The 27,791-nt window shown below is 53.4% G+C and overlaps 9 protein-coding genes and 1 non-coding gene across 10 annotated transcripts; 8 read left to right on the top strand and 2 right to left on the bottom strand.

The window, feature by feature from the left end:
- Nucleotides 1-270: 270 nt before the first annotated feature.
- On the top strand, nt 271-1,743 carry N656DRAFT_719664 (soluble quino protein glucose dehydrogenase; the record flags this gene model as incomplete). Its single annotated transcript, XM_064812388.1, has 3 exons — nt 271-960; nt 1,062-1,134; nt 1,205-1,743. The coding sequence occupies 3 exons, from the start codon at nt 271-273 to the stop codon at nt 1,741-1,743; spliced, it is 1,302 nt and encodes a 433-aa protein (XP_064665177.1).
- Nucleotides 1,744-1,818: 75 nt separating this feature from the next.
- Nucleotides 1,819-3,204, bottom strand: N656DRAFT_785093 (uncharacterized protein). Its single transcript, XM_064816301.1, has one exon. It carries the CDS (start codon nt 3,045-3,047, stop codon nt 2,100-2,102), a length of 948 nt encoding a protein of 315 aa, XP_064665176.1. The 5' UTR covers nt 3,048-3,204; the 3' UTR covers nt 1,819-2,099.
- A 1,341-nt stretch (nt 3,205-4,545) lies between these two features.
- Nucleotides 4,546-5,569, top strand: N656DRAFT_849281 (uncharacterized protein). The gene is made up of 2 exons (XM_064819335.1): nt 4,546-4,797; nt 4,859-5,569. Exon 2 carries the CDS (start codon nt 4,873-4,875, stop codon nt 5,335-5,337), a length of 465 nt encoding a protein of 154 aa, XP_064665175.1. The 5' UTR covers nt 4,546-4,797; nt 4,859-4,872; the 3' UTR covers nt 5,338-5,569.
- Nucleotides 5,570-5,775: 206 nt separating this feature from the next.
- On the top strand, nt 5,776-6,774 carry N656DRAFT_785091 (uncharacterized protein). The gene has a single exon (XM_064816300.1). The coding sequence runs from the start codon at nt 5,889-5,891 to the stop codon at nt 6,390-6,392; it is 504 nt and encodes a 167-aa protein (XP_064665174.1). The 5' UTR covers nt 5,776-5,888; the 3' UTR covers nt 6,393-6,774.
- Nucleotides 6,775-7,222: 448 nt separating this feature from the next.
- N656DRAFT_503956 (ent-kaurene oxidase) lies at nt 7,223-9,207 on the bottom strand. The gene is made up of 2 exons (XM_064809867.1): nt 8,991-9,207; nt 7,223-8,910 (listed from the first exon to the last, which is right to left on the bottom strand). Exon 2 carries the CDS (start codon nt 8,889-8,891, stop codon nt 7,326-7,328), a length of 1,566 nt encoding a protein of 521 aa, XP_064665173.1. The 5' UTR covers nt 8,892-8,910; nt 8,991-9,207; the 3' UTR covers nt 7,223-7,325.
- A 7,919-nt stretch (nt 9,208-17,126) lies between these two features.
- N656DRAFT_793079 (MFS general substrate transporter) lies at nt 17,127-18,850 on the top strand (the record flags this gene model as incomplete). The annotated part of the gene is made up of 4 exons (XM_064817140.1): nt 17,127-17,638; nt 17,708-17,892; nt 17,951-18,341; nt 18,421-18,850. The coding sequence occupies 4 exons, from the start codon at nt 17,127-17,129 to the stop codon at nt 18,848-18,850; spliced, it is 1,518 nt and encodes a 505-aa protein (XP_064665172.1).
- A 743-nt stretch (nt 18,851-19,593) lies between these two features.
- Nucleotides 19,594-19,682, top strand: N656DRAFT_t148. Its single transcript has one exon. It is a non-coding gene; the product is annotated as a tRNA-Ala (tRNA).
- On the top strand, nt 19,594-21,239 carry N656DRAFT_741455 (uncharacterized protein). Its single transcript, XM_064812819.1, has 2 exons — nt 19,594-20,099; nt 20,184-21,239. Exons 1-2 carry the CDS (start codon nt 19,994-19,996, stop codon nt 21,116-21,118), a joined length of 1,041 nt encoding a protein of 346 aa, XP_064665171.1. The 5' UTR covers nt 19,594-19,993; the 3' UTR covers nt 21,119-21,239.
- Nucleotides 21,240-22,563: 1,324 nt separating this feature from the next.
- Nucleotides 22,564-23,329, top strand: N656DRAFT_772442 (uncharacterized protein; the record flags this gene model as incomplete). The annotated part of the gene is made up of 2 exons (XM_064813931.1): nt 22,564-22,593; nt 22,691-23,329. The coding sequence occupies 2 exons, from the start codon at nt 22,564-22,566 to the stop codon at nt 23,327-23,329; spliced, it is 669 nt and encodes a 222-aa protein (XP_064665170.1).
- Nucleotides 23,330-24,846: 1,517 nt separating this feature from the next.
- On the top strand, nt 24,847-27,129 carry N656DRAFT_763030 (cytochrome P450; the record flags this gene model as incomplete). Its single annotated transcript, XM_064813284.1, has 3 exons — nt 24,847-25,414; nt 25,495-25,712; nt 25,800-27,129. Coding segments are annotated over exons 1-3 (1,728 nt in total), but the record flags the coding sequence as incomplete, so codon positions are not given.
- Nucleotides 27,130-27,791: the final 662 nt, after the last annotated feature.

The following is a 27,791-nucleotide window of genomic DNA, read 5'->3' as shown; positions in this document are numbered from 1 at the left end:
AGGGTAAGGTATCTAGATTTGGCTCCGGTTGGGCTCATACAAATATGCAAAGCTTGTTTCCTCTTGGCGAGAAGCAGTCTTGTTGATTCGGAGACTATTCCGCCGCGGATCAACCCCTGAATCAACAGATCAACAGCAAGAAGCTTGAGTTCTTGGCAGAGATCACTGCATCGAAGCAACAATGCGCTGGATCGACATTGCCGCGGCCGCATCAGCCCTGGCTGTGGCCGGTAAGCCTCTCTGAGAGCGGAATGCCGGACAGGTCAGGATATGTGCTTATGGTGTGGCTTGACAGGTGTCGAGGCTCAATCCGTCCCGCAGCTGCCTGTGCCACGGAGCTGCTCTGGTGTCAGCAACTTCCGATATCAGTACACGCTCGCGTCAGGATGGTCGGCCATGAAGATTGCCGGCGGCCTGAAGCAGGTCCGGACTATTGTCTGGGACACGGCGGGCAACATGCTCGTAGCCCAGGCCACCCGGGGCATCTCGGTGCACACCTTTGGCGCCGATGGCTGCATCAACAGCACCACCATGCTCGTCCAAGGCAACCAGCTCAACCACGGACTGGCACTGACGCCCGACGGCAAGACGTTGTATGCCAGTGGTGAGACCACGGCTTACAGCTGGAGCTATGACGCTGCTACGCGGAAGATCAGTAACCAAAAGACGGTGGTTAGGGGTATGTCGACTGGCATTCACTCTACACGGACCATTGCCGTTGTGCCGCAGCAGCCGAATCTTATCCTGCTGCAGGTCGGTAGCAACGCCAATTTCGACACGGCAGCGGCTCAACCGAGCACGGGGCGCGCCATCATCAAGATCTTTGACACCAGCAAGGCGCCTGCGAACGGGTTCAACTATAACACCGAGGGCGAGGTGTATGGCTATGGCTTGCGCAACACGATCGGTTTTGTGTCGGATCCGAGCGGAGTATTTTGGGGCGTGGAGAACAGCGGAGATGTATGTAGTCGCCGCCCAGGTCCTGGTCATGCCTCTAGAGGCCTCAGGCTAGACAACCCTACGTCTTGTGTACTTCGAGCTAACAGAGATGACTTCACCAGGACTTCACCCGCACCGAAAACGGCCAGCGCAGGGATATCCACCAGAACAATCCGGCCGAGGAACTGAACAACCGTAAGTTGCTCTGGAGCTGCTATATCCCCCGTATCCAGACCCCATCCACTAACACCTTTCTCCCCAACAGTCGGCAACCCCCTAACAGTCCGCAACGCATGGTACGGCTACCCAACCTGCTTCACAGTCTGGGACGCCTCCAACTTCCCCGGCACGTCGCTCAAAACCGGCAGCATGTTCGTGGTCTCCCCCAACAGCACCTTCAACGACGCGTCATGCACTTCCCAAAAAGCAATCCCCCCGCGCCTAAGCTTCCAGGCACACTCCGCCCCGATCTGGAATACCTTCGACAAGGACGCCAAGAACATGTACGTCGCCTTCCACGGCTCGTGGGACCGCCAGCCCCCGACCGGGTTCAAGGTTGTTCAGATCCCCTTCACGCGCACGGCGGATGGCGCGTATGACCCCGTGGCGCCGCCGGATAGTATGACGGGGTATAAGGATATTTTTAGCGCGACAAATCCGGGGAGCTGTACGGCGAATGGGTTGACAATGAGTAACTGTTTTCGGTTGACGGCGGCGGCGTGGGATCCGGCGGGACGGGGGCTGTTTGTGGGCAGTGATAATAGTGCGGAGGGGGAGATTTATGTCTTGACTCCGAGTGCCTAGGTGTAGGTTGGGATGTCTGTCTTGGGACTGTGAGGCGCGAGGCTAGGGGTGGTGTAAGGTGGTTGTAAAGTTGAAGGCTTAGTCGAATTTCCTAGGTCAGTTCTGACCAAGCTGAGGGACTGCCCTGCATTTACTAGAGAGTCGGGTAAGCAAGGGCAGATTCATTTGGAGTGCAACAGCCCAGTGACAGTATATAGACATATTAGAGGTACTGGAGATTCTGTATCTCTTGATGCACCTCTAGGGTTAGTCGTCTCAGTCTGCGACTCTCATTAAGATTGATCCGCCGCTCGACTGTTCGCTCGAGGTGAACTGACCGTTTACTCCGTACCCCTGAGCCCCTTGCTACCTCTTGGTTATCGCGGTTTTGCAACCATCTCCTTTGGCCCCATTCCCTTGCCTTCAATCAAGACTCCTGCTTTATACAGAGTATCGACCGTCTTCGATATCACTTCCAGGTCAACTCCCTGTGTCCTCTCGGGAAATCTCACAGTCTCCAACCACGCCCGTGCGTCTTCTTCCGAGTAATCCAGCTCCGTGCTGATATACTTAACCGCCTCGTCCTTATGCTCATTGAAATGCTTGATCCCCAAGTTAACCTTCTCAAGAAATTCCTCCACACGGGGATCCATCCTCGCGTCCTTCCCCTCCTCACCCCCAATCAGCCCCGTCGAGGCAACAATCATCCAGCTACTCCACGGGGTATAGATCTCCCCCACCTTCCTGATCTCCCCCGAGTCATAGTACCGTTTGCTCGTGAAATGCTCCCACATGAAGAAATCCGCCTCACCCTCATTAACCGCCTTGCGTAGATTCTCAAAGGTATTGAGCACCACAAAATCCTTAAACGGCGACCCCATCTCGTTACTCGTACCCACCCCCGAGGTAGGCGCAAGCCAACACCGCTCATCAGCCAGGACGTAGCCCATGACATAGCTACCCGATCCGATCCGGGACACGCCAATTTTCCCGCCCTTGAGGGCATCGACCGAGTCGATTTCGGAACGGTTTGCCCCGGTCGAGATGGCCCAGCACAGGGGGGTCTCGACGTAAGTGCCGATGAGGCGGTACCCGCCGTCGGAAGGTTCGTTGGGTTGGGGGGTTTTGCCTAGGCCGGCGACCCAGCCCTCGGTTAGGCCGACGCCAATGTCGATTTCGCCTGACCGGAGGGCTGTGATCATGTGCCCGGTTCCGGAGGGGAAGGGGATCAGGTCGGCGGATAGGGAGTGGTGTTGCTTGGCGAAGTGCAGGGGGGTTGAGAAGTGCTCCGGCACGAAGCCCACGCGGAGTGGTTTGGAAGCCATTGATGGTGTGTGCTGGTTTGCAACCTGAAGTCCCACTGGTTCCGAGAACTGAACTGCCAGGGGTGGGACGAAGTGCGAGAAGACACTTAACTGTCAACTGAGGTATGTGATGACTCTGATCAAACGATACAAACGTTGAAAGGAGAACTGAGAAAATGACGCAATGCGGGGCAGGCGGCAAGCTGCCGCTGGGGCTGGGCCGCTATGGAGTCTGGTCAGTTACTGTACTGCCATCTCCAATCTCCACTGACGGGACAAGTTGAAGACTCCTGCCCAGACTACTCGTATGTATCCATACGACTTAGCGTCAAAGAGACTTCACTGGTACCACCGACTCAGGGGCTTGGACGCGGTGGATGTTGATCTTGTAAATCTCGGTACCTAGGTACCTACCGGCAGTTCTTTGGTTTGTAGCACCCAAACTCTCTATCTCAGGTACCTTACCATCAGGAACGAACGTAAATCAGGTCAGGCTTGCCATGGCGTTCACCCCGTCGTTGCATATTGAGTACAGTACATGTACCAGTAGCCTGGGTGGATGTCAATAGGGGCTCGGAGAGTATAAACAGACGAACCAAAGTGACCAAACCCACATTGTTCGCTGAACTCAATCCCAAGTAGAGAGTCCGAGTCTGACTCTTTCTCCCTGGAATTCCTTGAGACTCTTCTCCATGAGTTCACAAAAGATTCAACATGTTCATGATCATCTTGAAACTCGCTCGGGGCAAGCCAACAGAACACCTACATTCCCTGCCGACACTCATGCATGATAACTGGGAGTCCCAAAGCATGTACAAAGGAGAATAATCTTCTCTAAGTTATCATTGTTCCCTACCCTTCCGAATCCATGGCAATATTGTCTGTATTAGGGGGCGGCGCATGGTCTCCAAGGACGAGGACTCCATCCCTATGACCAGGATCCCAGATATGCGTCTTGAGTCCCGTCTGATTTCCCTTTTACGTGGCCCAGCGTTCCTACATGTTTGTAACAAAGCCACTGCGAGTACGGAGATGGCGATGGTGACCCGGCTCCTCCCTAGGATATCCACAGGGTTATACATAGTGGACACCACCACATGCATGCATTCAGGCTACTGCTAGACGTCTTGTCGTGCTCCTTTGCCTGCCATAGTCCCACCTCGTCGCCTGCCATGCGATGTGCATCCAGAGATGTGCGAACTAGAGTCTCAATCTAGGTAGTCAATCTTCAATACGAAGTTTCAGCGGATCCTGAGATTGAATCTGCTGGTCAGTATTACGTACAGCATGCACTCTACCACGCTTCTATCTCCCTTTCTCACACCCTGCGTATTGGCTAAGGCAAGCCCACGAAAACCATGAGTGGCCAGGAGTTATCGCAACAGGTGTTTGCACTAAAAATAGGAAAAACACCTGCTACCGGGTGTTTGGTATTTGCCAAAATGGCAATCGGTGGTAGCACTCCGGCTTGGCTTCCCAGAGTTTTGCGGACAGCTTACCGTCTTTGAACCTCGGAACGCCCTTCTATACCGGAACGGACGTCGTGGCTAGAAGCCTGGTCGAATTCAGTCAAGACCGATTCAAACACGAAAAATCTGGCAATTGCAATGACAGTCTGAGATGTTTTCTGGTTCCTACGACGCTGCTGAACACTGGATGTGTTGAAGTATAAGACGGACCATTGCTGACCCGTCAATAGAGCTTAAGGCTGGAAGGAAACACCTCACTTGCTCCCGCTACTTCTGCTCAACTCTCAACATCAAATTACCAGGTGAGCCCTCACCTAAGTGTTGTCATTTACCACCCGAGTAGCTAACTTCAATCCAATCCAGCCCACTCATCAGCCATGCACCACCATTCCCTCACCACCCTCCTGCTCCTCGCAGTAGGAGCCCTCTCCCTGACCACCTCTCAACGCTCCCAACCCAGCCTGGAACACCCATGCGGTTTCAAGATCGCCCCATGCCCCTCAGGACAAATCTGCAAGAAAACCGATCCCACCTGCGACCGGGGCGAGAACTGCGCAGGCATCTGCGTCCCGGCCCCTATCTTCTGCGGCGGCATCGCCGGCATCCCCTGCCGCGAAAAGGGTCAGATCTGTGTCGACGACCCGACCGACGACTGTGACCCGGCGAATGGAGGAGCAGACTGTGCTGGGATGTGCGTTACGGAGCCCGAGGGCGGGTTCAAGTTCTGCGGCGGCATCGCGGGATTCCCCTGCCGTGAAAAGGGCAAGGTCTGCGTCGATGATCCCAGGGATGACTGTGACCCCGCCAAGGGAGGGGCGGATTGCGGTGGGATTTGCGTCTGAGGTCCTCCCAGGCTGGTTGAGAACAGTGTCACCTATGATCTGGTAGGAATCTATGTGGTTCAACTGTCTTGAAAGTGGCTCAAGGCCCGGTTCACCGTTCAAGGTTCATGTTCCAGGTTTCCAGCCAAACACATCATGATGTACGTACAGGACATTGCATGTCCGTACTAGTATAGTAGCAACTCCTTCCACTAGGTACTCAGGTACTACCGTAGGTTTGCGCTTAATCCGGACAACACTACTTCGTACCTATCTGTGTATATCGAAGAATTAGCCGCTTATCTTAACCTGGAACATACCATGCCCGAGCCTTCTGCCCAGATCGCAAGACCAGCACCCTGCTGAGTGGGAAGGGGGAACATCGAGCACATCTGTATATATTGGGGGCCACTGCGGGCACTCAGCTGGGCTTGCCTCCCCCAGGCAATCCCATCCGAGCCAACAGCACCCACACTGATCAACCCCACAGGAAAACTTTCCCCCTCAGATACCCGCTCCACCGCGCCTTGAAACCAAGCTCGCAATCCAACATCATGGCTTCCTGGCAAAGAATGACCGTAGACGACATCCCCGAGCTCCTGCGGATCGGGGACGCAGTACACCCCAGCCTACCTGACAGCGACTACGTCTTCACAGAACGCATACAACTCTTCCCGGAGGGCTGTCTCATACTCTCTGACAGGGACAACAACAACAACAACAAGATATACGGCTACGCCATCTCCCATCCCATCCGCCACGGCCAGCCCCCCGCTCTCGACAGCCTGCTGCACAAGATCCCCGAAGACGCGGATCAGTACTACATCCACGACGTCGCAATCTTGCCCGAGCTCCGAGGGCGCGGGCACGCAACTGGAGGGATTCGCATGCTTCTTGAGGAGGTTGCCAGCCGCTTCCCGACTACTTGTCTTGTGTCGGTCTATGGCACGGGGCCGTTCTGGCGGCGGTTTGGTTTCGAGGCTGTTGAAGCGGTTGATGAGGCTCTGAAAGAGAAGCTCCGCAATTACGGCGGTGGCGCTGTCTATATGTCCCGCAAAAATTCTGCTGCTTCATAGGTGTAAAAACTGAGCCAGTGATGAGAGCGGATTAGTGGTGTATGGCGTGACAGACGGCCTGACGGTTTAGGATAATCATGGGGAGAAAGAAGAGAAAGTCAAGGGTTTGGGGGCTGTCCACAATTCCCGAAGAAGGACAGCAGTCGGCAATAGCAACGAGTACTAGCCACCCAAGGCTCATAAGGCAGAGCTGAGTTTCAGGTGGTGTGTTGGTTCTTGCATCCCGAGCTCCAGAGCCTGAGTGTGGTCGCAGACGGCAAGGCCTGGATGAGAATACTATGAAGATCCTTCGGGAAACCCACTGGTAGATGTTCAATCTCAACCGGGGGATGAAAGCCAGCTGCTACTGTTCCACGACATAAGGTAGGCACGCGTGACGCACTACATGTAGCAGTCGGTCGGATATATTTCCTTCACGGACCTCGGGGAGTTCAGCACTTTCCTCTTATTAAAGATGACTATCTACTATAGTACGTTAGACTCGGTTCCGAACACCAGCGTGGTCTTTGACCCCGGCAGGCTCCAAGCCAAACTCCCAAAGCCGGACAGACCTACACGGCGCTGGTGGCACAACAGCAACAACGGTTTTGTACTGTACAACTGCATGTGCTTTATGTCAACGACATACGTGCAACTGATCACTAGGTACCTATCTGCACTTGGGGCATCAAGTCGTTGTCATAGACTCGGATATACGAAGCTATTAGCCCCTGACTATCGCACCTAGATCATTGATTGGATCTCGTCGTATTAACAATACCCGTACGTCACATAGTATAGTACCCCCCCTAGCACTCGATTGTGCTTTGTCAAGTGAATGACACCGCTATCAGCCCTATTCACCTGAATGCTTCGTATATACATGATCTGCCATGCCCCGATTCCTATGTGCTCGGCTCTATGAATCCAAAACTCCCTCCAAAGTCTGTGCTCTCAACGCGCCCGCTTCTTAATGGAGATGGTAGCTTGCATCGGGGGGATTCTATTCAACCCAAACCACATATTGCGCGGGCGGCTCGGCAGGAGCTTAATGTCATAGTTGAGCACAATGTGAGCCAGGATCAACTTCAACTCATTAGCAGCAAAAAACCGTCCAGGACAGGCGTTGCGCCCATGGCCAAAGGCGAGATACTCATTGCTCGTGGTAGCAAACGCTTTTGCCGCCCTCTTAACATATTCCACGCTCTCATCACTGCGCTGCTCGGCAAACCGGAACGGCTTGAACTCCTGCGCATCCGGATAAACCGTGCTGTCCTGGAGCACCACGTAGCTCGGCACAACCACAGTCGCCCCATGCGGAATCCTGACCCCGGAGGGGGTAACAACCCCGTCCTTGGCGACCACCGCACGGTTCATGCCGACGGTGACGAACGAGTTCTTTCTTGCCGACTCGCGCATGACGCTGTCGAGCTTCTCCATCTTGGCAATGGCCCGCTTGTTCCACTGCCCGCCCTGCTCGGCCAGCACGCCCTCAATCTCGGCCCGCAGCTCGTCAATGTACTCTTGCTTTGACGATGCCAGGTCCAGGACCGCGTTGGTGATGGAAAAGGACGACGTGTGGATGGCGGCAAAGTTGAGCAGCAGGATCCGCCCGGCGAGGGTCTTGGGCTGCCACATGTACGGATCGCCGCTCTCCTTGGCCTGTTTGAGCGTCCATTGGAGGAAGTCGTTGCGCTCGTGGTCAGGGGAGGATTTCTTCTCCGGGTCGTTTTGGCGCGCGTCGTACGCGGCTAGACGTTGTTGGATTTCGGGGATGATGATGCTTTCAAAGCGGCGTGTGCGGAAGCGGATTGGGAGTGTGATCACGGGCGCGACGAACGGGCGCAGGGGCTTCCAGATCATTTTCACGAGCTGTGAGTACAGCGGGACGTCTTGGGCGTACGCCATGCCCACCTCGAGGAGGTCCGGGTCGCGGCATTTCGGCTTGCCCACGAACACGCGGTTCGTCACACAGCCTACGATCTTGCGCAGCGTGTCGTAGACGCAGACTTCTTGGTAGTCGGAGGGACTGCCCCAGTGCCGCTCGAATCCCCAGGCTGTTTCCTCAGCCACGTCCGGGACGAGGTTGCCAATCTGGTTTGTCAGGGTGGTTGTGATGATCTTGTGGTGGACCGGGTTGTGCACGAGATAGGGATCGGTGCACGTGTAGTCGATCTGCAGTGCTTCTATGGCCTGCGTGTGCATGTCGAGCACTGAGTCCGGCTGCTCGTTGACGAACTGGATCTCAGACCGCGGCAGGAGCACCACGTTTGACCACCCAAAAAGGGGTAAAATGACAGCCTGGTCTCTGTATTTTGTGTCGGCCTCCATCATGGCCGCCTTGAAGTTCATTGTGTTCCTCCATTTTGCCTGCAGCGTCGGGAACCAGTCGCCTTCTTTTGCGCCGACGATAGGGAGTTTGGGGAGTTTGGGGCCTGCAAAGAAAATCTGGCGGATAATAACCGCGGCCAGCGCCACAATCGGCACTAGCACGGCCGGGCGCAGCGGGAGTTCAATCATGGCTTGGGCCTTTGGGGGCCTTGAGGGCCGTTGTGATACCAGTCGACTTCAGCTATGCGAATCTTTGTATTTGTTGACTTCGTCGCTGGATGAACTCACCACTAACTCGAGTCGCAGGAGGTAGTTGTAGATGCCAGCCCTACAGCCAGAATCCAACACGTTCATGCTCGGGTGCACTGGTACCTTATATTCGTCCAGGAAAGCCAACCGAGATTCCGAATCGGTACTAATACACGAACCAGGGTGCAGGCCAGGGTGCGTGGACCCAGGACCTTTGCCAAATGGAGTCACTTTTCGAGGGATTTTCTATGGCATCCTGACTGGAGGGAACTCCAATCGAGATCCTGCGCGCACACTACTAGTACCTGGTAAGCACTAAGGTAGAGAACATCTGGCCCGAGCAAAAAGACTGGACTGAATCGTCGCCATCCAGGGCCTACACCTTAGCCATTGGGAAAGTACTGCAATCACTGCACTGACATGACATGACGGGAGTTTGCCCCTCAAGAGCGTAAGGTACCTAGGTACTTGTGTATCCGTCGTATTAATTTGATGGTTAACAAGCTTACCAAGTACCGGTACACACCTAACTCGAAGATACCCCATCCATCTACACGTGGCTTGCACCCGAGTGCAACCAAAGCTCCAGTTGGCAGAGATCTACCGTTGGTTATAGGTAGAAAGTTCCTAGTCCGAAATTTCTTCAGAGATAAGTTACGTTGGCAAGGGTTGGGTCGCTGGCGCATACTGCTGTGCGGAGTACTACCTCATAGGGCATTGCCAAGTTATGTCATGGTAAGCAGTAAGCAGCGGCTCCTACGGATCCAGTGCCCACTGAACTTCTTGCCTGACAAAGACATGAAAAATGATTACCTACCCGGTGGCGATAGGCGATATGGCGAAGAAGCAGTGTGCTCGGGGTCACGAGTCAGTTCAAATCATGTTCGAAGAAGGGCTGCTTAACACATTGAACATACAGGTACCTTACATTCTGGCTGACAACAGGCGATCGAGTTGAGGACCTGCTTAAAAGCAATGTGGACTTTGCATTCATGGTGTCCTCTTCGATTGAGGTGATATCATGGATGGATGAGATGTTCTTCGTGCATGGCCAACCCGTTAGTGCTCTTAGTGCTCACTCGCTCTCGCTTTTAGTTTGCCCAATAGGCGAGCCCATCTTCCACAAGATCTGCTGTCTTGAAAGGGTCCTGGCCAATCGCTAGAGTTGACATGCTATCTTAATGCAACGCTGCCCGCATTCATCTGCTCCGGCTACAATTGTATCCGTTACCGTTGGCCATCCTTACAGTTGCCACAGGAACTTTTGCCGAAGCGGCTGACGAGATACGGAGTAAAAAATGCGGCAACGGTGGGGGATTTTGGGGAACTTTGCACTTTCCAGCTCTGCTTATGTCAGCCCTAACATGCCTGGGTTAGGTGAGGTACTTTTTAGCATATTCTCCTTCTTGTGATGTACACATGTCTGTACACCTGCAATCCTCAACCAAGCTATAGAGTGTTCGCAAACATGAAGAGATTTGTATGTTCTACATATTGGTCATCAACATGGATAGCTCCCACCAGACCTTTGAGAACTAACAACGACCACTTAGGACCTTGAATTAGGTAGTAGTACTCACTCATCTAGTACCTACCTCCTACCCGACATACCAAGTCTTAGCAGCTCCCGAAGACGAGTACGGGAGTTTCTGCTGCAAAGAGCAGGTACAGTACCGGCATAGCCTTCGGCATCGACCTGGTGGGATCGCATCTACAGGCCTAAGTAGAGTTACTGGACACTGAGGCGTGGCTCCTTCGATGAGTGTCTTCTTCCAGTTCCCGAATGGGTCCATGACAGAAATTGTGCCAGACCTCACTTGACCTGACCTCGGCAAACCATTCAATTCAATGCCAAAGCCTTGTACTTCCAGGCGTGTTCTGCTGATGGTAACATCCAACTCATTCATAATGAGCAGCAATGCTGAGATATGTAGGCACTGAACTCCGCCTCATGTATATACTATATACTATATAGTATATAGTACTACCTGCTAGCTAGAGGTATGTTAGTTGAGCCCCTTGGGTGCCATTCTCATCATTGGGTATACACTAGGTTTCTGGTTCGAACACCTTCCAGGGCGGTTAGGGTAGATTCTGGTTGGCGAGAGCCACCTGGCTCATATGGGAGAGCCGCTAGCTGTCTCTGACGATGCGTTTGAGGAACCACAATACATGCATTCGCAACTTGATTCGGACGTGAAGGCCCGGATAATCACATCTGTAACTCTGCTCTCCTAACACTAGACGATGATGGAAATAGTAGTACTAATAGACAAGGTAAATGCATCCGCGAAACAACCCCCACGAGGACAGAATGCCTTTACCTCGAGGAGAAATAGGACGGAAAACGCCAGAGCGGAGTTACTCTGATCGGCACATCTCGACGGGTGTAACATGATAGCGAATTCAAGATTGCCCAGTGAGCGCCTATCCATGTCCTGGTCACCTCCCCTCGAGTCAGAACCTTGCCCGTTCAGCCCTGAGAAATCCTTACAGTTCCATACCTACCTAACTGGAAGAGGCGGTGTCTCTATCATTACTGGCAACGTAACAATTCGCCTTCACACATCATGTAAGTCTGCCCGGTGCAAGCGAGGTCAACAGCAGCAATGTACTAATAACAATCGTTACTGGAACATATGTAATAAACCCAAGTTACATACGCCTTCAGATCCCATGATGTTGGCATAGTGTACGGCTATTGCTATTCCCTTCGCCCGTACTACTATACTAGACTTATGTGTCAAGATGAATCCTAATGTTGCTACACACGACAGTAATGAAAGGGACACCCCTCTCCCTGGTACGCTACTATGTACTAAATCACTTATTCCAACACAGGACCGCCTGTCCGGTCGAGATACCAAGAGTCTCTCAACACCGCGACGGCTACCTTATATATGAAGCTTGGCGAGGTAGTACCTAGATAGATACAAGTTCACAAACCCCCCTCTCGGCTCACTTCAGTTCAACTCCCTGTTCAGTTTGTACTCCTTGCTGCAACTGAATAGCTCAGGTTACATCTTGTACTCGGGTCACGCAGGTATGCATTGTCGAGATTCGGTGACAGAGACTATCGTTGTCACTTGGAGTATAGTACTACCTAGGTACCCAAGGCCAAATACAACCAACTTCGTTCCCCAATAAACGACTGTATTCTTCAACACGTATCAGGTATAAGCAAGGTACCGAGCCACCTACAGTACGCTACATGTATACATATCGACGGAGTTCGATGAATTGAAAATATTCCGGGAAACAGTGCAGTGAGGGAATGAGCAGATGATTCAGTTTGATAACAAAACGGAGCACTCGATCATGATTTAAGTTTCTCAGCTCTGGGAATTCTAGGATCTCTTATAATACTCTCCACTCGCTAGGTGCAGGCGTAGAGCGGTGCTTAGTATTCTATTGATGTCCAACCTGGGTACCTAGGTAATATTGCTAAGCTAAGCGGTATATGTTCAGGATGTAGACTAAGTCGTGGTGCCGAAGACTCAGATGTTGAGCCCGCGGCCCAATTCAATACCGTGTTTCATAGCCACTATGGTGTAACTCATGTCAGTTACACAGAGATGATGACCTAGGCACCCCAACTTACCGCCCCTAAGGAACTTATCAACTCTCCAAGGTTCGTCCTGCGCAGTACCTGGAGGGTAGGGTATTTGCAGCACCTACAGAGAATCACTTCAAGATACCTACCAGATTACATGAGATGCTTGCCCAAGTCAGCAAGGGAAAGTGGGCTTAGTCTGACCGGTGTCTGGACCAAAGGTTTCAGGTTACAACATGTGTGTCTTCAATATAAGAACCGACCAAATCCCAGAGCAATTCAGGTTGTACAACTGCGCGTTTACCGCTATAAGCGATGAAGATCTCTAGCATGAGGTATATACTCATTTAACATAAGCAACAAGTACTTCAAAGTAAGGTAAACTTGACTAGATCGAGTATACCCAGCTGAAAGTATGAGACTTGGGGGGAATGGTATTATATTCAGACACTTGTATCTTAACCACCTGGCAGGCAGAGCGCGGTGTTTGCATAAGGTATGATCTGACACTCTGATTGTTGACATCCTCGTTTTCGATGAAGGCGAAGGGGACTTTGATGACAGCATACTGGAACTTGAACATGTGGAGCCCGACTTGGTAAGCTACTACCCTATAGACCATGGTGCGGACAGCATGTTGATAGTTCTAGTGTTCTGCTGCATCAAACGTACATGTTAATACATACACTGATGTTAGAGAACTCCCTCCTCTTTAGTAGGTACCTTAGATACTAGAGAGCAGGATAGTCACTTGACATCAATGACATGAAAAAGATGACGAGGGAACCTTGATATGTTGACTGTTGCAAGCGACGACTCGGAACACTCAAAAGCTTGAGACCAATTTGGAATCATTTTGACACTTCAGGGTAAGGTAAGTACCTGGCTCGAGGTAGGTGCTTCCTCTCGAGTCTCGATCATGACATGAGTGTACCGTACCTCTCTCGCCGGTGATGGCTGCAGAGTGGGAATGAGAGTGGTGATGATGATGCCTGGCAGTCACACGCGTAGAACAGATCAGAGAGGTTTGATCATTCAGTCAGGTATCTACGCTAAAGGCTTGTAGAACTGCCTACCTAGCTTCAACAAGAGGATCTTGAAGAGACTGAAGGTTGACCGGTGTCTGTCCGGGCTGCCGACCTACTATTCTCAAGTAACTCATCTTCATCACAGTCAAAGCTGCCCTGCTATCTGTTACATTTCTCCCCTACCTTGCAAGCAACCTAAATGTGAGTACTTCGATCTGCAAACATGAATGATATTCGTTGTTACATGATGGGCTTGAAAGATCAGTAAGGTAGTGTATCTTGCCAGCAATCCGCTACATGCACGTCCATACATTTAGCATTGCTTATCTAACTTTATATAAACTAAGCAATACTAACAATGCAAAGTGGAGGTTTACTGCAGGGCATTTAGCCTGGATTCAGCCTCGATGCCATCCTACTATGGTGTTGGCTGCATGTGGTGGTGTTGGGTTGCTGCTAGGAACTTACGCGTACTAGTAGTACATACTCGGGCATGTAAGCGGCGGCTAACGGGAGTGGCCTTGGGGAATTCCCCGTGTCGGCTCGTCTTCGCCTCGATCCGGTCTTGTTGGGTGTAGTTTGAGACTCGGCTAGGTACTTGGTAGGTAAAGCATCGTTAGAATCAAGGGAAATTATGAGTGATTTGGGACATTTGTTGTTGGGAGATGATATCAAATTTCAACATGCATAACGTAGCATAGCATCATGTCGTTGGACGGTGTATGGAGGGAGCTGGACCGATAGCATCTGTAGGTATCATTGGAGAATGCGACTCTCTAGGTAGGCTGCTCTTCCCGCGGCACCGGTCGTCTACATCCGCCTAAATACGCCTACAACATAACCAAGGTACCCTGAGGATCCGGTTCCCGGGTTTTGGCAATTTACGCCGACCCGTCGCTGGGAAAGGCGAGCCGCTCTCGAGGGGGCTGGATCCAGGGGAGAATTTGTTGGGTCATTCAACGGCATGTGCAGTACGCTGGGCATACATGATGGGCTGGATTGAGGGCAGAAAACAAAACACCACTTAGCTTTGCGATCGAAATCTACTTCAAGATAACTACCGGCAGTTAGCTAGTGTAAATCCCAAATGCAGTCAGCACATTGTCAGACCTATAAGCTGGAAAGCACCCATATTCCAAGTGGCGAGCATTCCATTCGTTGGTCGGGGTCTTGGAACCCTCAGTGAAAGTCGCCGCGCGTACTCACTCCTGGACCGCAGGGTGGATGCCTGACGGGCGGTTGGTTCAGCGGACTGCAGTGCTGCGACATCGCGTCCAGTGTCCTGGGACTAAAGTCGGAGGACCTGCCCTTCCTGGCGCTGGGCATGCATCGCTATAAACACCAAGCGTCTTGGCCCTCGCATTGGCAGTCGGGGGATGCTTCTCGGACGGGGAAGGCCCAGGCCTCGGCATCCAACACGCAAGCTGCTGGTTGGCTGGAAAAAGATTGGTCGTTGCTGAGGCGAGGTAGGTACAACTGGATGAGCGGAGCTGTCGCGGGCAAGTCAGATTGACCGTGACCCAACAAGTGAGACGGAAATATTATCGTACAGAGAGTGAGCAATGAGCATCCTGGGAAAGTCAGAGATGGATGTCGTGGCCCAACTGACGCCAAGACTCCTGCCGCCCCAACTTCCTGCGGCTCCGTGGCGGGCAACCACAGAGTTAGCTGCACTATACCTTATCTTGGGGTAGTATGATCCCTCCAAGAGGATTTTGGTCCGAGGTTGCGCATTTGGCGAAATTGGCGTGATATGGGTCCTTATTGGATCGAATTGATGCCTGCAAGATAGCATAAGCTGGACTGTCTCTGCGAATTCTAGTAATTACAGTGGAAGAATACCTCTCCTAAACTCCCGTCTGTATCAGAAAGAAAAAACTGAAGTTCACGAGAAGAGAACGGGGAAGATTTGGCATGAATGGAGCGGGGTTTCAGCGATGCTGCGACTGGGTCTTTAGCAGGGTCATGCCCCGCAACTAGCGGCTCAGCCTTGGGGAAATCGCGGGGTTAGGCTGCTAAAGAGATATGGAAGGAGTGACGGACCCGTCGAGATCTTGCAACCTGGAAAAAAATCTGGGGAAATTGTCAAAATTTTAAGATTATTCCTAGACCCCTACCTCGCCCTAGAGTTTGCAACAGCATGGATGAGACCTGAAGCTCTCTGAAACAAAGTTGGAAGGTGATTGTAATGCGCCGTAAATCTTTGCAGAGATCATCAAATACTAACGTTTTCTGTAGATCTCATGACACTGTCGCTGTCCTTGACTTTAAAGCCTACAAGTTTTCAACAAATTTCGAGGCCCTTAGCCTTGCTCCTGGCCTGGCACGTGGCGAACTGCAAAGGTGGTGTCCTCGACGACGCCATATTCCCCGCGTCACTGTGTGGCAGGCACATAGCTCAATCGTGACTGCCGGAGGATCGGATCCAACGGTTGAACGGCCGTCCGGCAGAGGCGTCTCCTCCCTGAGACGCACCAAACGCACCAGAAAAAGCCACGATTCGTGCGCCCCTGGCTCAGAATGACCGCCAAGTAATTCCATGTGCCCGAGAAGCTCGCCCTAGTGAACAAGTTTGGTGGCGGCCACGTGCGGGGAAGGCCCGTTGGGAGGCTTGCTTCTTGCCTTGGGAGCCCTGGGCGTGCTGGGCGTGCTGGGCATGCTGGGCTGTCATGGATGAGATACGGGCTACGGCAAGCCCAGAGAGATCTCGCGGAGTGCCCAATGAAGGGTGCGGTCAAGGTATTACAGATCTCGGCGGTTGGCTGCATCCAGGTCTTCGCTAACTGGCTGCTCCCGGTCTAGACTCAGCAACTAGTCCGCTTGCCAAGCAGTCTTGGCCTGCATTTTGTTGATTAGACAACCATGGAACATGCGAAACCACCTTCCTTGCCCATCGGCCCGTGGTTTCCTGTCCTGTGTACCCTCCCCTTGCCAACCTCGACCGGCAGGAACTTCCAAGACGAAGACACCTTGGCAGCTTATGGCAGACCGCCGGAAAGAGAATGGCAAATTGAATCCCCTTCCCTCTTCCGGGTCTCCGGAGTCTCTTCACTTCTCCAATGGCTGAGGCCCATGCCGTTCGTCCTCTGGCTTGGGACGACGGCCAGAGAGACGGGAAAGTTACCCTTCACACATGGAGATCCCGACACCCAAGCCCCGGGGTGGATCCACGGATTCCTGTGTTAAGGCACGTAAAGGTTTTGTACATACAGTGCCTCCCTGCTGGCAAGATTGGATCTGCATGGGTCTTGCCCGTAGGTGCAACCGTCCCCTGTCCTAAGACATCCATCGCCCACATTCTGCATGTCTCGTTGCTCGGTGGTTAGCTGACCGCAGGCACAACGTATAAAAAGCCCAGAACGCGTGCACCCCTCTATCAGTTCCAGCTCCGTCCAACCCTCTTTCCCTTCAATCTCGACTAGACGCTATATACCCAGCATTGCTCCGGGAGTTTACGATTACAGGGCTTGCTTTACTGCTGGAAGCACAGTGCTTCGTTCCTAAACGAGGCCTTGCCTTGGAAGGCACCCGGTGTTCACGTACGCGGCTGGCTTTACCCATTGTACCTTGTCTCGCACCATCAGATAACTCATCATGGGTTCCTCAACCGAGGCATCGGCCCCGGAGATAACCGAGTCCGACAGCGTCAACAATGACAAGACCGGGACCATTTCCAAGAAGACGCCCGACGATGTCGATGTAGAGAGCGTGGGCTGGGACGCGGCCTCAACCAGGAAGCTGATCCGCAAGATCGACTTCACACTGATCCCCTTCCTGGCTTTGCTCTACCTGCTATCCTTCTTGGACCGCACAAACATTGGCAATGCTCGGCTGGACACGCTTGAGCAAGACCTCCATTTCCCCAAGGGCAGCTTGTACTACAATGACGCTCTGGCTATCTTCTTCCCGTTCTATGTCGCCGCCGAGATTCCCTCCAACATGGCCATGAAGCGCTTCCGTCCGTCCATCTGGATCCCTAGCATCATGGTCGCATGGGCGCTCTGCACCACACTGATGGGCATTGTTCGCGACTATCCGGGCTTGATGGTTGCTAGGTCGTTCTTGGGACTTGCCGAGGGCGGACTGTTCCCCGGCATCACCTACTAGTAAGTTCATGTTGACTCTGCTATCATGTGGTCGCGCCTTCGAAACGTGTCGCTAACACCAAGGGGTAGCATCACCATGTGGTACCGCCGGCACGAATGTGGTCTTCGCATGGCCATCTTCTTCTCGGCCGCCACCGCGGCCGGCGCGTTCGGCGGTCTCCTTGCTCGTGGCATCATGGAGATGAGAGGTGTCGGCGGTCTCTCAGGCTGGCAATGGATTTTCATCCTGGAAGGACTCCTGACCTTTGTAGTTGGCAAGTTACCTGCTTGCGGCCGTGTCAAGGGAAATCCAAGCACTAACTAATCATCCAGCCGTCATTGCGTACTTCATGATGCAAGATTATCCGGGAACGGCCAAGTTCCTGACCCCCGAGGAGCGCGAGGAAGTCCAGGCTCGCCTGAAGCGCGACCGGTCCTCTCTCGCAGACGAGTTTGACATCAAATACTTCTGGGCCGCAATCAAGGACTGGAAGATTTGGGTGCACATGTTCATCACGATTGGCGTTTACACGGGCCTGTACTCGTATTCCCTCTTCTTGCCGACCATCGTCAACGAACTCGGCACTGCCACCTCGCGCGAAATGGCCCAGCTGATGACGGTGCCTCCCTACGTTGTTGCTTGCATCTTCTGCGTCGGCGCTGGTTGGTACGCAGACAAGCTTGGCCAGCGCGGAATCTTCATGATGGGATTCATGGTCATGGCGTAGGTTCCCCCTCGAGTCACAGCCGAGACAGAATCAGACTGGAGAAAGAACACTTGACTAACAATGATATCGGTATAGCATTGTCGGCCTGATCATGCTCATGGCTGCTCCCAGCGCAGGCGTCCGATACCTAGGCTGCTTCCTCCTTGCGTCGGGCATCTACCCCAACGTGCCTCAGGGCGTCGCATGGAACGGCAACAACATTGGCGGGTCGCTGAAGCGCGGCGTGGGCATTGCCATGCACGTTGGCTTCGGCAATCTGGGCGGCACCATCTCAGCATACCTGTTCCTCTCCAAGGACGGGCCGAGGTACATTCCCGGGTTTGCCACCCTGCTGGCCTGCCAATCGATGGCCCTGATACTCTCCGCCATCATGTACGTCTATCTGCGCCGCGAGAATGCCCGCCGTGATCGCGAATACAAGCCGCCGAGTGAGTATACTGAGGAGGAGAGGGTGGCGGAGCGGGACAAGGGAGATTACGCTTCGTTCTTCCGTTACACGCTCTAAAATGCCAGGGGCCGGGTTGTTTACTGCTTATTGCCTAGTTAGCATGCGAATACGCAACGAGGTACTGGAGTGCCATCAATGGTATTATGATGATGATGTCGGGAGAACCTTGGAATTCTACTCTGGCGTTCTTTGTTCATAGGCCGGGGGCGGTCCTTGCGATGTCCAGTACGAGTTGATTTTGGCACAACAAACAGCTAGACCGCGATACAATAGAACTCGACTTGAACAAGACATGAACATGAAGCACCTGACTTATAAATGAGTCATGTTGGTTGATACAACCAGAGCTTGGTGCTCGAAAACGAGGTGTATTCTTGTTGTGTACCGCGGTACCCTACCTGTCTAGGGCTGGTTTCTGCAGCACCAGCGCCCTATATATACCTTCCAGCAGGGGCAAACCTGACTCCTGAGTCCAGGCATTCAGGTTTATTCTGATGTTCACCTTGTCGTTGCATATTGGGTGCTTAGCAAGCCGCCATGTATGTACATGTCCACAGCGGCAGGGGGAGGATAAGGTATTGACCTCAAGTCTTAAGTAGCTCATAACATACTGAGTCCTTATGATGAGGCTGTGCAACTCTTTAATTCGTCGAGGTCCAGTCACTTCAGGGATGAGCATTCACGATCCTAGGACGTTCAACAATCTGTATACCTTAAGTAGGTACCTTCATGTTGCCAACGACAGGGTTTGTCCTGTGCCTGAGTGCTGCAATTCCGAATGCATCATCCACGGCAGCGTAGGGCAATTGGTCTAGGGGTATGATTTTCGCTTCGCATCCTCAAAAATGCGCCTTGTGAAAGGTCACCGGTTCGAATCCGGTATTGTCCACGGCAGTTCCTTTTGCCACTTTTTGGTCCACCATCTAGGTTGGGAATGGTTGAGCTCGCAAGCCGAGGTTCAAGCTATCCGGGGTGGGGCCTGTTGTCTGAACCGGCAATTCATCACTCAACTACCGATTCAGGAGTTTATCCTCTTACATGAATGTCACTATAGCGCCGCGCAGTGTTGAGAACTTGAGTTGCTACATACCTTATCCATGGGCATCAGACTCGGAGTGAAGGCAGAAACTCTATCTTCTTGCTCTCAGCTTCTTTCACAGTCACTAGATCAGTCATCCCAGCTCGAAAGCGACGAATACAATGACAGAAACACACCTTGTTCCCTTTTTCGAGGCCACCAGAGTTCAAAAGCTCGGCTCACATGCCTACTCCGTGAACCTAGCTGATACATTCTGCATTGGGACCGGTAAGCCAGCCTAAACTTTTACCCCTTGACCCCGGTGCTACGAACTGCTTTTTCTCTAACATCTCCCTTTCCCTGACCCTGCAGTTCCCAATGGAGGTTATGTAGCCTCTTGCCTACTCGAGGCAGTACGCATCCATTCGGCACCAAGTGGACAGAAGGACGTGATGAACGCCCACTTTCAGTTCCTCAGCCGTACCGAGGCCGGCCCGGCGGTGATTTTCATCGAAGATATCAAGCGAGGTCGTCAGCTCTCAACGCTTCACGCCACCCTCTACCAGGGCGGTCTTCTGGACAAGGCGCCCTGGTTCACGCCGGGATCGACACGCAAACCGATTTCCGCGTACCTGACCATGACAGATCTGAGCAAAGAACAAGGCGTCTCGTTGCCGGTACCTTTCAACCTAGATCACCCGCTACCCCCTCCGCCAAAGCCCAACTTTACAGCCCTCAAAGAAAACCTCGATCGTAACTGGGAACGCTTCACTGTCCCCCGCGCCAGCCCCCTCGGCTCCATGCGCTGCCTGCAGAACTGCATCTACTATGCGCCAAGGGGTGGCCAGGCCGCAAAGCACAAGCACGTCATTGACAAGTGGGTGCGTCTCGCATCAGGGGAGAAGTTCACGGCGTCCTCGTTGGGCTACGTCGCCGACTGCTGGCCGTACGTGGTCGAGGCTTATAGGCCTCCTCCTCCTTCCAACAATCAAGAATCGGTTTCTGAGCAAAGTCGCCACGAACATGACCCGTTTCCGCACGACGCCAAGTTCTGGTACCCAACCGTCGTGCTCAACCTTGAGGTGAAGAAGGCGCTACCGGAGGAAGGTGTTGAGTGGCTGCAGCTGAGGATCCATTCGAAACAGGTCAAAAAGGGGCGGTTGGATCTTGAGGTGATAGTGCTGGATGAAGATGGGGAGTTGGTTGCGCTGAGCAATCATGTCAATTTGATTGTGGGGAGTGAGAGGAATACTGCTGGTAGAAGCAGCCATAGTCACGCAGCGGCGAAGGAATGGAGTCGGATTTGAGGATTAACTTGGACTCTGGCAATAGCAGAGTTGCAGCAGCTCTTATTATTAAGTTCCTTGCTGTCACAGTATGAGAGGTTGAGATTTCTAGAGTTATGCCGAATTAGCAAGTTTGCGTAGCCAGTTACTCAGCTTCGTGTAAGGTAGGAATACAAGTAATAGCCCTCTATGAGTAAGGTAGGTATGAATAGACAGGAGGGTCAGGTCAAGTTCTGTTATTTCACGTCCCCAAATATTACATAGCTACAGCTCGTAAGCACTGCCGTTCTGCAAATAGATCCAAGTAGTGATGTGAGGAAGTTTTAGATTTCCATCACAACATGACTGAGGCAAGCAGCACAAGTAATATCGACTTCTGAACCTAGACGGACTCACTCTGCGCTGGTCGAGTTCGCATTGCTAAGCGCTCACATCCCTCGCAGTATTCCATACTAAGTATTAGAGGTACGCCAGCTGTTTCCAATCTGCGCCCAACACCACAGTTCAGGCCCGTCGAGTCTCCAGATTTGGGAAGACATCGCCTTAGGATGCATTTGGACGTTGATGTTCTTGTGGCACGCTCACTTGCGCTGCTTTGATGCCAGACTGGATTTGTACGGAGCTAGTCACCTAAGCGGCCAACTTCTACATTGCAATAAGACCCAGTGAGACTTGTAACATTCGTCATCAGGCGTGCAACTTGTTCCAGTAATGCTGCTTCATCCCTCCTCCCAGCCATGAAGCGACTATTAGTATAACATATCGTCATGGGCTGTTCGAAACGATGGCTCTATCAGCTGACTGCCACGACTCGGATGATTCACCATCAGAGCGGAGCCGAGACCTAACCAAATAAAGATGCGCCGCGCTTTGCGGTGGTCCGGGGCGAGTTGTCCGGCAAGCTGGGGCCGGTGCCAGGTATGCCGGGGGCTCCACCGCGGCCATGTGAGGCGCCAGTAGAATTGTCGGTGAGAGTCCAGCCACGTCACACAGCACACTGGCAGAAAGCTGACAAGACGGTCCGCCCTGCCAGCTGGGCATGGCTTGGGCACACCTCGGGCGAGTCTGTTGGGTGCCGAAACTAAGTGCCAATGACAGGGCTGCCAGCCGATTGGTTTTCAACAATATTTTGTAGGCATCACCACATCGTGTCTATGCTACATGTAATTTGGGGCCGACATGGAGTATCCACCGCCATTGAGCTCACTGGCAGCCGGGAGGCCCGGACTGAATCCTACCGTCTTGGGCTGGAACGGGACTGGACGGTAGCTCAGTTACCTACTCGTGATGCGCGCGCTTAAATAGATGGGCTGGCTTGCACCGAGTCGAGGAGGATTCACTTTCACTTCTCAAGCTCAACACAGACATCTCTGAGACTCAAACATTACTCGCCATCTGAGCTCCCAGCCGAGTAGCAAACAAACTCCAGAACTTACAACCAATTCCCCTCCCAGAACCAACCCAAAATGGCCGAGATCATTGACGCAGCGGAGCTTGTAAGTACCAGTAAAACCCTTCACCCCCTCAAGCCTCAAGCCAGTGTCAACCGTAAGATAACCACAACTAACCCCCCCTGTCCCACCACCCCAACAGCGCCGCCGCTGGACGGACAAGACCTCCGCCGTCTTCAGCCCCCGCGACCGCGTCTCGACGCACGAATTCAAGCCCTCCACCTTCGAGCGCGACTTCGATTTCCAAGGATGCGAGAGCATCGTCTTTCTCAACGGGCAGCGCACCGGCAGTCCCACCGACGTCATCATGCTCGCCCAGGGGACGGGCCACATCTCACTGCCGCCCAATGTGCGCGTGCTGGTGCAGGGCGGCTACGTCCGTTCCTCCTCCTCGTCCGCCGACAGCATTATGGACGGGTCTACCGTCGTCGGCGGCAGCGGAGCCCGCGCCCCGCCGCCGAGTCAGGTGTCTCGGTCCATGTCCTATGCCCGTTCTTCGGCCGGCTCCGGGTATAACATGAACAACGGCAGTGGTAGTCGGGTCGGAGGAGGTCCGGTTTCTGCCTACGGTGGTGGTCAAGGTGGATACAGCAGCAGGCGGAGCAGCGCCGACTCGTACAGGTCCAGGTCCGGGTCGGGCGGCTCGGGGTCGGGCGAGTGGCAGGTTGTGGAGCAGGCGGAGGGGTACAACTTTGATGATGGCATGGACGATGGCTGCAGTGTCAGTCCCAGTGAGAGCATCAGCAACGCTGGCTCGCGCAGATCGGGTTACCAGTACTAGTACCTGTAGGTACTGAGTTCTGATGGCGGATGGGCACATGCAATGAGAGGGGGACTTGTCAGGGGTGTTGAGCAGGGACTCGGGGTGATGTGAGCATACATCAAGTTCAGTCCGTCGGCTTACATGCAGTGAAGGACTCCGATTCTTGTCTGGTTGTTCTTTTACCCCCTTTTCTCCAGCCTTGAGTGTCTGTGGTCTGGCCTGGCATGGCCTTGCGGATTACCGGGAGTTTGGGATAGAGACTGGGGCTTTTCGATGTGGTGGGTTTCACATTGGGAATTCATTTAGGAGACCGATAGGCTCAACTGGGAACTTCTGCAACAGGTAGTTGATAGAAACAGACACATGGAATGAGATCCACTTACCATCGACTGTTCCCGTCATGGTTTGCGATATGGATACTATCTACCATAGTACCTGAGGTGACTTGATTGTGTATGTTGCTATTAGTGAGGCATGCTGCTCGCTTCACGTTGGTTGAGGTCTGCTCGCCAGCATTGACCTATCCAGTCCAGCTTGAATCTCCTAGTGACTTGTTGAACTAGAAGCCCAATTCTCCTGTCAGGCATCCCTTCGAGGTAGCTGACCTCAGTTGCTTAGCATCTTGGAAAGGTGGGTAAGAAAGCGACTGCGACGGCGTAGGCTGCGTCCCTTGTATATTCCCACGGTTGAGTTCAAGTCTTGGACACTTGAGATACATTTGATTGGGAATGGTCCACGGTTGAGACTTGAGTATACCCGGAAACTCGAAATGCCAAACAAGAGAGCCTAGGTAGTAGCCTGTTACTAAACTGACGAGAAGTCATATTAAAGTTGGTGTGTGGCGCCGCTTGTGATTACGGCCGAAAGTCCAGATCGCATCAGAGAAGGTGGTGAGTCCTGTATGATAAGTCGCTTTTGCGAGTTGGGCTGGAGCCCTGATACGGTTAGGGATTTGCAGTGGAGGCTTGGAGGGTGAGAATATCCGGAAAGGATGCGTTTAACAGCACCCCTTGAAACTGGATTGTAACCCTGCTGGTTGGTTCCATACCAGCTTGCCATCAGATACTCAACGATGCGGAGAGAACGAGGGACAGCACGACAAAAAACTTCTCGTCCTGCACTTGGTATAGAATTGCAACAAATAGACGGATTGTAAGAATTCTGCAAAGGAATCACGCCAAGGTTTTCATGTGATGAACCGTTTGAGGCGGGTGGACGGATTTAGCGGAGGAGGAATGCTCCCCTGCCCGCGGGCAGTCGACAGTTGTTGGATGCAACATCAACCGCGGCCGTTGGGTGCAATTGACCCCCCGCCACCCGTCCAATGCAACGTGAGGGTTGTTACTAGGGTGGGACTCCCTCAAAGTCGAAGTCATGGACCCTCACCATCAGTGGCAGGGCGGCCGCCCATGTCACAAAAAACTGGCTGCCATTCGAGCGATGTACAACACCCTCCTCGTACTCGCAAGCCTTCAGGCCGTTTTGTATAAGTGTACTTGTTGTTTGTAGTACATAACGTTACCGTGGGGACAAGTCTGGTTCGGACAAAGCAGCTCGACCTGGATCCTTCAAGTTGGGTTCCTCAGGAGCCTTTGGGAACTTCTGAGGGACACAAATTCAGATGACGTATGGACAGAAAAGTGCCCCTTTTGTTATGCCCAATGACGGGTATTTTGTGAGTATGATGAACGCTAGCGGCTTGGCAGTGTCGATTGCCTAAAAGGATCGAAAATGATAAGCTCCATACCAGACGCGTGGATATAATTAATAGCCGGGAGTAAAGCTCTGTCGATGCCCACGCCTCTCTCCCGCCTTACGGTTCTGCCTGCCGTCATATACTGCTGCTACCGCGAAAGGCTACTAAACCAGCCAGCAGCTGCTGACCACCATTTGTTCTTGGCACCCCTGAACAAGTAAACACGATGCTTTCGAACTTGCTACTCGTGGCTCTCCCGGTGGTGGCCACCTACCTGATCGTCACAATATGGCAATCACGGTACAAGCAATTCGCCCATTTCCCACAGCCCAAAACCTCCCTGCTCTGGGGGCACTTGAAACCCTTGGGAGAGCTTATGCAGCGCTCTGCGCCCGGACTCCACATTGGTAAGGACTACGGTTGCTCTTAAAAGCTGCCTATGAGGTCTATCTTTAGGGAATGAGCAAGATGGCTAACAGAGTAACAGATCACATACTGGCCCAACTGGCGCAGCAGGCGGGGAATCCGCCCGTCATGTTTCTGGATCTCCGCCCAGCCAGCTATCCCATGGTCGTCGTGTGCAACCAGGACGTAGCTGAACAGGTCTCGCGGGCATCGAAGCTGTTCCCCTGGAGCACGCCCAAGTCTCCGACACTGAGCGCGTTGGTGAGATTAACAGGGGAACACTCCATCCTGGTGAAGCAGGTTAGTCTCGGTCTCATCTCCCATGCGTGGGAGCAGATAAATGCGAGGTGTGCTTTTGCAGAGCTAATTCCACCTTGACGGGCGTAGAACGAGGACTGGAAGCAAACGCGCAAGCGCTTCAACCCAGGCTTCGCACCGCAGCATCTCATGAGCCTATTACCGTGCATCCTGGACAAGACAGACATCTTCGTGCAGCACCTTGACAACCTCGCAAACAGCGGCAAAGAGTTCCCCCTGATCAAGTTCGCCATCAACCTCACCTTTGACATCATCGGCGCCGTCGTCATGGGCGTCGATTTCGACGCGCAGCACGCCGACTCGTCCAGCCAGGGCGAGTTCATCCGGCTCTACGATGAGCTCCTTAGCACGTACAACAGGTCCGGTCTCGAGCGGCTGCCGCAGTGGATGTTTGTGCGGCGTGAATGGCGCCGGTACAGACTCAGTTCCAAGATCGACCGTCTGCTCGAGGGCATGATCCGGCAGAAGCATGCCGAGGGCGCCAACTCCTCCAAAACCAACGCCTCGTCCCGCAGCGTCCTCAACCTCAGCCTGCAGGGCAACGACAGCCAAACTGGAACCCTCAGCGACGACCTCGTGCACGAGACACGCGACCAGATCAAGACGTTCCTCTTCGCGGGGCACGACACGACCAGCATCTTGCTCGCCTGGCTGTTCTACCAGCTTGCGCGCACTCCGCGCGCGCTCAAGGCCGTGCGCGACGAGCTCGACGACATTTTCGGCCCGGACCCGGACCCAGCCGTCGTGCGGCAGAAGCTGCTCGCCCCCGGCGGCGAGGACCTGATCCACCGCATGACGTACACGTCGGCCGTGATCAAGGAGATTCTGCGGCTGTACCCGCCGGCGGGGACGGCGCGCATGGCGCCCAAGGGAAGCAATTTCACGGTGCAGCTGCCTGATGGGGGCGGGAGTTTCTGTGTGGACGGCTTTGTCATCTACAACTGCGCGACGCTTATTCAGAGGGATCGGACTGTGTTTGGGGAGTCGGCGGGGGATTTTGTGCCTGAGCGCTGGCTGGGTGATAAGTCTGGGATCATGAGCGCAGGTGCAGGTGCAGACTCGGGCCGCAAGTACCCGGCGGGTGCGTGGCGGCCGTTTGAGCGCGGTCCGAGAAACTGCATCGGGCAGGATTTGGCTACGATTGAGGCACGGGTGATTATCGCGGCTGTGGCACGGCGATATGACTTTTTCAAGGTCGGGCTGGGTGAGCTGGATCTTGATGAGAAGGGCCAGCCGGTTTTGAATGAGAAGGGCCAGTTCAAGGTCAAGGCCGAGATGTACAATGTGAGTATCGCTATGACGTTTTTATTACTATTGAATGTGTGGGTTAAGGTGCTGACTGAATTTGCCCAGACACAACAGGTGACGGCGAAGCCGGTCGACGGAATGAGGATGAAAGTGCGACGGAGGTGAGCATGCGGAAACTGGAGCTGCTGTTTTCTTCGGGGTGTCAGAGATAGACCGAAAATTTGGAAGCGCACGAGCCAAGGGTCTGGTTCCTTGCTTGCGATCCAGGGCTCCGGTCCAGGCTCTTGGTTGGCTGGTTCCAGCGGGGACTGCTGGTCAGTCTCCGTAGCGCTGCTCCGGAAGAGCCACCTCTCGTACCTTCCTCCTTACCATGGTATGCTAGCCACCTACCCGTTCTGACAAAAAAGTTCCCCTCTGCAGCAGTGCAAGCTGTCCAAACGAAGGGCGTGCCTTCTTCACCCAGTAACTTTCCGGTTTATTGCTCAGGTGTTCCCACATCCACATCGGTTAGCCTGCCCCACCTCACGATGTCAGCCCGCGCGGGCGGCGTGCCAAGGGCTTTCCCGACAATTCCTAGCGCAGCATTGCCGACCCCAGAGAACGGATGCGCGCCCTAGCGCGTGAGCTCATGCCCGAGCCTTGATTTAGATTGAAGAGGCGGGAAGGCTCCAATCCTGGCTCGTGATGGCGAGGGATCGTGACTATTTAATCAGGAAGACATCCATCTGAGGAGAGTTTTGGCCATGGAATTCTTCGAGTCTCAAGTCTCCAAGGACGGAACACAGCAGTGGCGCCTACCTTCCCATACCTTAC

Source organism: Canariomyces notabilis, assembly GCF_033297395.1.
Source record: "Canariomyces notabilis strain CBS 508.74 unplaced genomic scaffold N656scaffold_40, whole genome shotgun sequence".
NCBI lineage: Eukaryota > Fungi > Ascomycota > Sordariomycetes > Sordariales > Chaetomiaceae > Canariomyces > Canariomyces notabilis.
Note: the sequence above shows the minus strand (reverse complement) of the source record. Positions and strands in the feature narration are given on the sequence as shown.

Excerpts from the sequence above, each read along its gene's own strand:
- N656DRAFT_785093 (XM_064816301.1), bottom strand. The coding sequence starts at position 3,047 with ATGGCTTCCAAACCACTCCGCGTGGGCTTCGTGCCGGAGCACTTCTCA.
- N656DRAFT_849281 (XM_064819335.1), top strand. The coding sequence starts at position 4,873 with ATGCACCACCATTCCCTCACCACCCTCCTGCTCCTCGCAGTAGGAGCC.
- N656DRAFT_785091 (XM_064816300.1), top strand. The coding sequence starts at position 5,889 with ATGACCGTAGACGACATCCCCGAGCTCCTGCGGATCGGGGACGCAGTA.
- N656DRAFT_503956 (XM_064809867.1), bottom strand. The coding sequence starts at position 8,891 with ATGATTGAACTCCCGCTGCGCCCGGCCGTGCTAGTGCCGATTGTGGCG.
- N656DRAFT_741455 (XM_064812819.1), top strand. The coding sequence starts at position 19,994 with ATGACAGAAACACACCTTGTTCCCTTTTTCGAGGCCACCAGAGTTCAA. Across the intron at positions 20,100-20,183 it reads TACATTCTGCATTGGGACCG|TTCCCAATGGAGGTTATGTA; the intron begins GTAAGCCAGCCT and ends CTGACCCTGCAG.